The sequence below is a fragment of the Wasmannia auropunctata genome, unplaced genomic scaffold (assembly GCF_000956235.1).
Source record: "Wasmannia auropunctata unplaced genomic scaffold, wasmannia.A_1.0 LD336059.1, whole genome shotgun sequence".
Lineage (NCBI taxonomy): Eukaryota > Metazoa > Arthropoda > Insecta > Hymenoptera > Formicidae > Wasmannia > Wasmannia auropunctata.
This window is the reverse complement of record NW_012026831.1, coordinates 560355-572629: the sequence shown is the minus strand read 5'-3', so window position 1 is coordinate 572629 and position 12275 is coordinate 560355. Positions and strand designations below refer to the sequence as shown.

The following is a 12275-nucleotide window of genomic DNA, read 5'->3' as shown; positions in this document are numbered from 1 at the left end:
AATAATAGTGAATAACACGTGAATTGACAAAGTAATTTGCATTTACTCATTAATAAATAAATAAAGAACGTATTATTACAGATTATGAATAAGTACATATATAAGTACATATATACATACATGAATGTTATGATTAATGTATTGTAAAGGACATATTATCACGTATTATTATTTACTTTTAATTTATAAATAAGTTTATATTTATAAATAAATAATACAACGTCTATGCTACGGCATAAATCCCACGCGCTAAAAATGCCGCATATCCCAAACAGATGGGATATACAAGACAATAAACTAAACAAAGAATACAAGAACTAAGCACTTGTATTTTGCTATACTCCTTTACTAATCTTTTACTTATATACCACGAAATAACCACGAAGCCTTTTACATTTCTTACAATAATTATTTTATGTAGATTATAACTTATGATTGCGCTTATTGCAGTGATTAATCGATTTAACTTACAATAATTTTATAAATATTAATAGTAAAAAACTGAAATCACAATACAATACTAATATAACATAAAGACATGTAACAATGTGATTGCGAAAAAATTAGTTTCACTTCTTCTATTTTTTTTACTTTTGTGGCGTAAATCCTCGCGCGGCGTATATACCGGGTTTACCCTATATGTATAATGAATCTTATACGTATCTCTTATCTCTTATTTTTCCTGTAAATTTCATTATTTTTACAATTAATACCATTTCTCTTATCTTACGTTTATTCATTGATATTCCGCAATATTATACTGATATTAAAAATTACAATCACAAATAAACGAGACAAAGCTTAAAAGCGATCTCTTTGTCATTGTGAAAAATATTGAGACGCTTGCAGCAAAAGTAATCTAACTACCAAAATTCGGTTTTTAAACTTAAAACGTTATTAACTTCATTACTAAAATCGTTAATGTTTTTAAATAAGAAACTCAATTTCGATAATTAGATATTTTTGAGATAAGCGCATCAATTATGTCAATATTTAAATGTGAGTCATGGACAAGAACACCCCACGTTCTCGCGTGCGATATACCATGTCTGAGCGCGCGAATTTCAGATGCCGTAAAAGGATAACTTTAATCGTTTATAATTTGAAAAGTATTATAGCCTCGACATTTTTGTATAAGAGTTTTTGTCTTAGAATGCTCCCCAGAATCTGCTAGTGAAAGGATATACGACTTTTTTTGGGACACTCTGTATACACGGAAAAATTTTGCTGAAGGTATTAAAATTTAGCTGGATTTAGATCTGAAAATAACTTTGTTGGATCGTTAAAATAATTATGTTAGAAATTCAATATTGATGAGCAATGCTGCAAAAAATTATGATCTTCTGACAATTAGTTCGAGCAACAATTATTTTGATAATCAATAAAATTATTTTCAGATCTGTATTCAGCTAAACAGAATCTTTCAACAAAATCTTTCTTTTTATATATGAGAGCTAAATTTTAATACCTTCAGCAAAATTTTTCCGTGTATACAGAGTGTCCCAAAAAAAGTCGTATTTATATATGTTTCATATATGAAAAGAAAGATTTTGTTGAAAGATTCTGTTTAGCTGAATACAGATCTGAAAATAATTTTATTGATTATCAAAATAATTGTTGCTCAAACTAGTTGTCAGAATATCATAATTTTTTAACTTATATATAAGGGTCATAATATAGCTACATAAAATTGAAATAAGATTGTGAAGTAAATTCTCTCTCTCTCTTTCTTTCTTGCACGGTCTATCCTTTTTATAATTTTATCGATTCCCTATCTTCAAGCACAAAGAAATTCCAGCATGGAATGCTTCTCATCGAACCGTTTTGTAAGTGCATATCTCGCGGCGGTTGATCCGCTTCTTTCCGAAGGGAACGAGGTAAAGAGTTGGTCAGTTTAGCCTTGGGCAGCCTTACCGAGGACCGCTTGTTGAGGCACCCACTTCACAAATTTGATGTTGGTCGGATGAATAGCCATGTTACCGTCATGTTTCCATAGAACTCTTTGCTTCAGCGAGCCTAGGGCGTTGCACAATGCGGTCAAAGGTCCAGCGGGTAGTTGGTCAGTTTGCAGATTTGAGCCCAGAGAGAAATAAATAGCACCGTCCTGAGCGTTGTCCAGAAATTCGCGAATATCCTGATACAATAGTGAAAATTGCGTTTAATGAGAATTCAGAAGTGTGACAGATATAATGATATAGATACGCGCCGATGTATTTTGGCCTAAGTCTTATCTAACGATAAGCGACACGTGTATGTAAAGAAGTTTAAAAATATTTTACAACGTTACATACTTGAATAGAATAATAATGTTCGTAATTTCAAAATTACTAATAAATTTTGTATTAAAATATAAACATAACTCTTCTATTCAGTAAAATGATTTTTAAATAATGCAATTAAAGACAATAAAATTTAACACATAAAGAGCACAGCTTGTACTTCCCAGATAACACGAAGTTTAAATTCGAAGTATAATATCTTAATAGACATAATATTTTAAGGGGGCAGGATATTTTGAAAGATTTTTTGAGCTTGGATTGCGGGAAAAGTATAAATATGATCCACTTGTAATTTGGCATTTTATTAATACATATATTAAATTTGTTATATTCCAAATTTGATTGAAAAAATATTAATCTCTCGGGGAAATGTAGCAATCCGTAAAACGTGCACAAAAAATGATTTAAATGATTTCGCCATTTTGGTTATTCTGAAACAAAAAATCGAAATAGTTTTATAAATTAAAATGTACTCCCTATCGCGTGACCGATTAATTTTATTTTTTTGAAAATTGACGGAAATAAACATGTTTAAATTTTTGACATTAATTATAAATGTTATTATATTTTGAAAACTGAAAATGTTATCAACAAAATCGTCGGTCACGCGATAGGGAGTACATTTTAATTTATAAAACTATTTCGATTTTTTGTTTCAGACTAACCAAAATAGCGGAATCATGTACACCGTTTAAAAGTGCATGTTTTACTCGGATTGCTGTATTTTCTTGAGAAATTAATATTTTTCAATAAAATTTGAAACATAACAAGTTTAATATATGTATTAATAAAGTACCAAATTACAAGTGGATCGTATTCATACTTTTCCTGCAATCCAAGCTCAAAAAATCTTTATTTTTCAGTCTGGTCAAAGTATCCCCTTAAAGACATTTTTGCGAGAAATTTCTTATATATGTAAAAGACATCTTAAAGATGACTTGTGTTCCGATTTTGTATAATACTTTGTGTTGCCTGGGTTATAATAAATCACGTATTTTATTGCAGTTGCAATAATTGAATGTTGTCGCATATTATGCACTATTGTTTTATAAAATACATTTATTCATTACATAACTTTTGTATTTTCAAAATTGTATTAGCAACTGCTGCGATAGGACACAAATGGAACGGATTGTGCTATTAATCGACTGATATTACTGATAATGTAACTTCCTTTGTTAATTGCGAAACCTGCGCTAGCTTTTATGGCGGACACAGCGATGGTGGTTCCATATGCACAATGTGTAGCCGAAGGCTTTGCCCTATTAATTACAACTGTTCATGGATTTCGATACATTCTGGTGTATGTGTATAAAGACGATCACACATTGCCGCGGTCACGTTCCGTTCTCGACATCGGGATCGCGTGGTAACTGCAGTTAAGTTATCTTTGCGAATCTTCGTAGTAGTAAATAGATAAATTTATAACAAAAACTTTAATAGAATTAAGAGGCGACTATATAAAACGTTTAACAACTTCTATCTTTATATCAAATTATAATTCTTACAATTATTTTATATAATTATTTTGTTATAAATTTGTCAGTTAAATTATTCATTTCACTGTTTCTCTCTTATTTCTTTTATTTTATAAATATGCTTATCGATATGTTTATGTATTTCATTTCTTCTCTCTTATTTTTTTATTTCTTTTATTTTTTAAAAATATGTTTTTTTACATTCAAGTATGTTTAATTTTTTTTCTGTAATTTTGTTTTTAAAGGGCTTTCCCTAGACAGTAATAAATGCTTTATATACATACTATGTATATATATATATATATATATATATATACATATATATATTCACTGAGAAAAAAAATGTGTTGAAAAACACAAAATTTGTTTCATCTTACCAAAATATTTAGTTCGATACGTTCAACTAAACGTTACTGCAATGACACAAGATAATGTATTACTATTATAAACAAAGTACTATTTCTTTACTAAACCATTTTGTTTCAACAAAAATGTATCGTATTTAACGCAATGTTTGATTAAAAATACACACTATTTATTATCCCTATATCAGCATTGTTTAGTTAGTTTGATACTTACTTGGAATTGAAACAAATATATTACTTGGAACTAAATAGCATGCAAACACAAATAAATACTTTAGTATTTCAAACAAAATAATTTAACTGAGTTGGTTTAGTTAATTCTTAATTAAAAAATTTTGATGGTTGACATGAATGAACTATACCTTTTTTGTGAAACTAAAGGATTGTTGAATCAAACAACTATACAAATTTAATTCGTACAATCAATTTTTCTCTTTCTCTCTCTCTCTTTCTTTTTCTCTTAATAGAATTCAAAATATAAATTAATAATGTATGGCTAATGTTTAATCAAATTTCTAATTTTTAATTAAAATACATATAAAATTTCAGTTTTAAATTAAAAAAGAAAAATGCACTTTTTAATGATTAAATAATTATTAGCTAAATTATATACTTAACTAGCTATATTTAAAATTAAATAATCATAAATGAACGTTTTCAACGCTGTATTTCTAGATTGACATCGAGAAACGCAAACGGCTATTGTAATATTATGTAGAGGTGATTTCGCGGTTATTTTTTCTATGTGAAGGATCTTCAACGAAATACTCCTTCAATAATATTTTTCTTGTCGGCCCTTGGGAGACTTAGAACGGTTCGCGGTAAATAGCAATGACGTTTACCTTTACGTCGCTACGCTGAGTCGTTGGTAAACTTCTACCAACTGACTATTATTGGTCACCTGTGAGAATGGTATGTATTTCCCCGAGAGAAATCATTCTCGTACGACACACAATTTCGCCTTTCCGAGACGTACTTAGAACTACGAGAGAAGCGAAGGTTTAATCGACGTAAAAATATCAACTCTCGGACGCTAACTCGAATAGGAAAAATGTCATTTAACTCGATAAATTGTTTAATTTCATTTTATGATCTAAATGTCTTTTATTACTGTAAATGTATGATTAAAAGAAACTTGAAGGCTAGATAAAAATAATGGCTTATTGTTAGAAGATAGTCGTTAATATTATCCCGTGCCTATATACAATTGTGCATTTAATAACTTCGATATTTTAAATTTATTATTTTTTTTGACACTAAATAATTGCAAAACCTATTTTTTGTTACATGTCCAAATTACTTACATTACGGTAATTTAAAAAAAAGAAACTGTAAGTTACGACAGTATCTGCATAGTAACAAATTTTTTATATAAAACTTATATAAATAATATAAATAAATAATTAAATATATATATATATATATATATATAATTACATATAAAATATGATCATATATGTTTTTTCTATTGTATAATTCTGTTTGTATACATAAAAAAGAAAATAATTAGAAGAAATAATAAATAATTAAACAGATAATTTTTGAATTGTTTCTTGTATAAAAAATAAAGTCTAAAACATGGGAAAAATGTCTATAATTATATAATTATATATAAATGTAATAATTATATGAAAGTTATATGTATGATTATACATATATTATATTACATAATGTATAATATCAATTTTACTGTAAGGAAAAATAATTTATTTTTCTAAACATTTTTCAAGAAAGAAAACATATATAGGAACATATTTATATATAATCTATATATATATTTTTGTTAAAATATTTTTATCTGGTAATTGCTTACTTTAGGCAAGGAACCGGGGTTTTCCGAAATATGCAAGCTGTGAACTTCAATCACATGCGGCAGCAGTGGCTTCGGATAACCGAATACGTGATTGTTGCCCAGGATCACTAGACTGAAATTTTTATCAATGTCGTAAACGGAAGTGCCAGGTGTCCGTTCGTTAGCCATGCGTTGAGCTCTTGGTAGATGCCAATATCGATAATATAATCTTGTGTATGTTGTGTAAAGGATATTCATTATACGCTCATTGATTGTCATTTTGTCCGTGAATGGATACGCCATGTCGGGATTAAAGTTAGGGTCGTCTGGATTTCCTGTCAACCATAAGCTATTTAATAACATTTTTTAAATAAAGAACAAAAAGTGTTTCGAAAACCAGCCGCTTATAAAATGCGGTATATTCAATCGGGAAGAAGTTTGAAACAGTCTCGAATTTTTCATAGATACTATGAGTTAATACATTAAATATACGCAAAAAAAGATTTTGTTGAAATATTTAAAAATTTAATTAGATATAGATTTGAAAATAAATTGTGGACTATCAAAACAATTATGTAGGAAACTCAAGTATGATGAGTAATGATGCAAAAAATTTCGACATTTTAGCAATCAGATTAAGCGTTCTACATAATTATTTTGATAGTTTAATAAATTATTTTCAGATCTGTATTTAGCTAATAAATTTTTAAATATTTTAATAAACCCGTTCCGTGTAAGGGTTCTCTGTTGTACAACGCGAGTTCCTTAAATTTGCTTTATAACTACTCCTTTTTTATTGTTTTTGTCCGGAGTAAAGAAACGAGTTATTACACGATAAATTTTCTTGCAGGTCAAGAGAAAAAAGCGATGTGTTACAGTCGGATATCTACTTCTTCGAAAACTCTCAACTTGGTGATTGGGTCAGATCGATGGGGGGAACGTTACCACTTCGATACGCGGTCCGCCTTTTCGCAAAATTCGCCCCGGCTTTAATTGAAATATTTCAGTAGCAGCCACAGCGATCCATTTCACGGTCTATTACGTTCATCCGGAAGAGTACTTTCGGGTATCTTCAATTACGTCGAGGTAAAGGAATCGAATGGCGGCGAGCCGGCGCGTCGTCCCTCGCCACCTTTTCTCCGACGCTCTTCGGGTCGGACCGGTACAAGTTAAAGCACTACCGAGTAATCTATCCTTTTCCACGAAGACCCCCGGTCTCCGATTGCTCGCACTTTCTGCTTTAACGACAATTTACGTCAATTTCCGCGCGCAGTAACGACGTTCGTTGCCGATGCCAACTTAGGTGGGTGCGAACCCAGCGGAAAGACATTGCGGAACGACCGTCCCGACCACAGGCTCGCGCTTCCTGTAGTTGTTACCTGCGTCGAGTGACTTTTGCAAACAATAAAATTGCTAGGCCGACAAAATCACGAGATCGCGAGAGCATGCACGGCATGCACGGCATGCTCACCTACGGAATCCATTACGTAGGGCAAGTTGCCCACGCTTAAAAATCCAATCAGCACGGGGAAGTTGTAGTGTTTTACGAGGGCGTAATAACATTGGAACCATAATTGCTCTATAATGATCCCGTCGAATGTCTTGTTGCTCCTGTAACAAGTAAATTCGAATTGGATTTGTTTTAGCGTGTTATTCGTAAGACTATTAAAGTCGTCGCAATTTTCGTTTCCATATTGACTCTGTGGAGCGGACTCTGTGGAAATGCGTTGTTAATTTATATTGTAGTGTCTCTTGCAATGTAATCTGCGATTATTAACATTTTGATTTATTTAATATTTGGTAATAAGATTCTTGAATAATTTGTGCTTAATTATTACTGTTATTTATTATTGTGCTTAATTATGTATTAAAATTTATTTATACTTGGAGAAATTGGTTTTGTTGAAATACCTAAAAATTTAGCGAGATACAATTCTGCAAATAATTTCGTTGGATCATCAAATTAATTATGCAGGACACTCAAGCATGATAAATAATGCTGCAAAAAGATGATAACTCAACAAAATTATTTTCAGATCTGTATCTCGCTCAATTTTTAGGTACTTCGGCAAAACCATTCTTTCTATGTAGGTCAAGAATAAAAATAGAAATGGTTAAAGTTTCCGAATTAAGGTTAATCGCTGTTAAAGTTACGCTATAAGCTTGTCAATAGCAGGACTGAATAATTGATGTCTGCATATGAGATTGGCTCCCCACAAATTTTGATGGAGAATCGCGTAGGCTCCCACATGTCTGTCAAAGATAATATTTAAAAATATTAAATATTGTTTAGATATAAAATAATCCACTTGTATTGATTTACAAAACGTGATAAATGTATACCTTAATCCTGTGCAATCCTTGCTTATATACGAAAATGACAAGTCAACGTTCTCGTAATTTGATGGAGGATTCTATAAAAGAAATAATTTTTTAAAGTATCAATTATGAACATGAAAGATTTTAAGTAAGTGCAATAAATATATATATGTATATACTCACCCGCAAAAAAATCGGGCCACTAAATTTTAGTTCAAATTTTTAATATCTTTCAATAGCGGTAACTCTATGAAAAATCATCATATTGAGATGAATCCAAGTTCAAATTAAAGCTTGAACATTCCCCTTGATAACTAAGAAAATCAAAATTGAGTCTTAGAAATGCTTTATAAAATAGCGGACGTAGAAGACAGACTTAGAAAAATAGGAAAAAAAATTTTTCTTTGAACTATTGTTCTGGTCAGGAAAGTCGGCTACCCCGCATAAAAATTTATAAGTTTTTAAGCTAATTGATTTCCTAATAAATTCATTTTTTGATCATTTTTCTACGATTTTTTTGACAAAGTTTCGTCACAGTTTGACAAAGTTTTGTCATAGTGTTTTAAAAAAACGTGTCATTTTTTTGTTGCCCACTCAATATAACTCATAAACAAATTATTGTAGGAAACTTTATAAAAAAAGAAATTAAAATGTAAACTTCAAATTTAAAAAATTTTTAAAAATCAAACCCTTTTTAATCTCATGTAAGTGCGTGCGTGTACTTATGCACGTGTGTATTCTGCTCTCGGCGTAATCTGCGTGGTCAACAGCGGGTCGTGGCAGGAATTTGATCCCATGTGTGTGTGTGCGCGCGCGCGCGCGCGCGTGCTTAGTAATGTGTATTGACTATTGCCTTATCTCGCATTTATTAATTCGTGTATTCGTTTGGACATATTGTTAATCAAGTGTCTAATTGTTTCTTGTTCTAAATTATTTTATTTCTCTTTTGTGGCGGAGTGTTTTAAAGTTTGAGTATTATGTTTTCTAACTTTTCGTTTTAACATATCCTATAAATGCTCCATAGGATTCATATCTGGACTCATAGCTGATCACAATAAAAAATAGCCCGTTTTGTAACGCTTTTTTTAAAACACTATAACTTTGTCAAAAAAATCGTACAAAAGTGATCAAAAAATGGATTTGTTAGAAAATCAATGAACTTCAAAACTTATAAATTTTATGCTAGGCAGCTGACTTCCCTGACCAGCGGAATAGTTCAAAGAAAAAATTTTTTTTCCTATTTTTCTAAGTTTATCTTCAATGTCCGCTATTTTATAAAGCATTTGTGGAACTCAATTTTGATTTTCTTAGTTATCAAGGGGAATGGTCGAGCTTTAATTTGAGCTTAGGTTCATCTCAATACGATGATTTTTCATAGAGTTACCTCTATTGAAAGATATTAAAAATTTGAGCTATAATTTAGTGGTCCGGTTTTTTTGCGGGTGAGTGATATTATAGATTATATAGATTGTATAATAAAAAATAATTAAATATATTATTTAAAATATTATTATTTAAAATAAATAAATTTTTAAAAACAATAATTTTTCTTCTCAAGATGGAGCATCGATATTTCTTCGTTTTCCTTAATCGGAAATACTTGCAAGATATTATAGACTGTAAATATTGTAAAGATTGTACCATAAAAAAAGAATTAATTAAATATAAGTTTATTAGTTAAGAATAAATAAAAATTATGGTTAGGTGTCCCATTTTTATAGTTATTACTCCTATAATTTTAGTAATAATAATTATATTTATAGTTTTACCAAACAAATATATAGTTGGCGTCGAAAATGATTATATGTTATAGTTTTTGTAGCATTATAATAAATGTACCTAAGCATTTTTTCTCTTATTGTACATATTACATAAATTATTTTCAGATCTAGTTATATCTAGCTTTTTAGAATCTTTCAACAAAATAGTAATTTTTTTCGAATACTTTTATATTACTTTATACTTTTTTATAGCATTGTATTCATCTGAGTTTCTACATAATTATTTTGATGGTCCAACAAAATTATTCTCAGATTTGTATCTAGCTAAATTTTAAATCTTTTAGCAACATCGTTCCTCCTATGTAAAGTCACTTTTAAATATTATAAGACGAATCAGTATAAAAAAGATATTCAAATGGTGAATCAGTAATTGTTGCGAATTTAAGGGAAAAAGCAATAAAGTACAGCGATAGTTTGTGTGCAAGGCAATTATGTTTTCGTTAGTTAGGTTTTATCCAGTTTACGTGAACAATTTAATCTCTAATTTTGCCGCGAAAGAAACAGGACCATCAAGCCGTGAGAAGACACATTCAGCAAAGAGAAATGTTAGTAGAAGTAAATTGAAGCTAAACGAAGTTTGCGTAACTTTGAACTCGAGTTTAGAAAGAGAGAGAGAGAGAGAGAGAGAGAGAGAGAGAGAGAGAGAGAGAGAGGGGGGAGGGAGAGAGAGAGATGGCGAAAGGAAGAAGCGAGGGAAGGATTACGCGAGACAGTAGATGGAAAGGAGTGAGATGTCAGGGCGAACGATCTGAGAGGACCTGAGAAAAGAATGTCAGAGAAAAAGCGTGTAGAAATGGAGAAAGTGAAATGTTAAAAGAAAAGAAGCTTAAAAAAAGAGTCACCAACTCAAATATCTTATTTATCAGTCTGCATAAAAATTCTCCGTTATTATAAATTAAAATTTATCTTGTATAACAATTTCTATTTGAGAGGGAAAAATTGAATAAAAGAAATATCAATAACGGATTTGGTTGTCGTATTAGTTTTGATTTTGGCAATATATATATTTAAACAGACTGTTAAATCTCCAAAAAATATCCGGAATGCGGTTAAAGTCGCAAAAGCTTATCGAGACTAAGCGAAAATAACTGTGAACAGTGTAACGCCTTGAGTCCTTAGTGAGCACAAGGCGGCTTTGTTTGGTGGTAATTCTCTGAAGCGACGATACAGGCGTTGAATCGTAACGATACCGGGTGAGATAAAAAGGGTGAACAAATTAATTTTGCAATAGCAAAGATTTGAACGTAATTAACGCCAATGTTTTTTTAAGTCATGTACATTATTTCGATGTAATTTAATAAATTTAAAATAAAAATTGCTGTGTGCAAAAATCTCCAGTTATTTTGTATAAAAAAATGGAACGTCTTAGCTTTTATATTACATCTATAATATTCCGTGAAAATTAATATCTTTGTGCAATAAATTTTTATTTAAGAGATTGTGATATAATTTAGGTAAACGACGGCGTGTCAGCCGCAATGAAGGCGAAGAATCAGAGCGAAAAAAAGTATGAGGAAAAAATTTACTCACCTTTAGGGGAACTGTTGATAAAACGGTAACCTTATGACCACGAGACGCCAATGCTTTCATCAATGCTTGAAAGGATTGTTGGTGGCTGTAACTTGCGCTTGGGCAAATACCCAGGATGTTGTATCCGCGGCCGTGTTGGATAGTACAGAATAGCGAAATTGATAGCAATACGAGTGTCACGACGCGCATTTTGGGCACAGAACACTTTCGTTCGCGGATGCGAAACGGCCGTTCAATCTTTCAGGCAAGAATCGAGGCTACCGGTCTCGCGCGCAGGAATTTTTAAAAAGAACCCGAGCGACGGAAAAAAGACGAGGCGGTCCTTATGAAAAATTCAATACATGTTCCACGATCAGTTTGCTTGGGGCCACGGTAAATAAGTGAACGGGATGTCCATTGGTCGGGTGCTTCTCACTCAGCTTTGCGGAAGAAATAATTCAGGCCTCGTGTGGCGCGCGGACCCTATTTTTATATTCGTCGAGAATACAAAGGCGGCATTCATTGGAGTGGTAGATTTCGAGGTATATAACCATATTAGTTATCTCCCAATGAGAGTAGGGATAATCGGACATCGTTATAATTTGATTATCTACGTTAATCAGCGTTGGAAACGCCGCCTCATTGCGACGTGATAAAAGTCCAACAAAGAACAAATAATAATTGAAGATATATATGTATTTGAGATACATATAATAGAAAAACATAAAGTTATCGATTTAACAAAGTATGCT

At 31.1% G+C, this 12275-nt stretch overlaps 1 protein-coding gene across 1 annotated transcript in view; it reads right to left on the bottom strand.

Moving 5' to 3' along the window:
- LOC105450648 (UDP-glucuronosyltransferase 2B10-like) overlaps nt 1-11984 on the bottom strand; it is a 17532-nt gene extending 5548 nt beyond the window's left edge. The window contains exons 1-6 of the mRNA XM_011690578.1: nt 11545-11984; nt 8258-8328; nt 8069-8167; nt 7386-7525; nt 5936-6249; nt 1915-2134 (exon numbers count right to left, since the gene is read on the bottom strand). Of these exons, the coding sequence (XP_011688880.1) occupies nt 1915-2134; nt 5936-6249; nt 7386-7525; nt 8069-8167; nt 8258-8328; nt 11545-11733 (1033 nt within the window). The 5' untranslated portion in view covers nt 11734-11984. The remainder of the gene's footprint in view (nt 1-1914; nt 2135-5935; nt 6250-7385; nt 7526-8068; nt 8168-8257; nt 8329-11544) is intronic.
- Nucleotides 11985-12275: the final 291 nt, after the last annotated feature.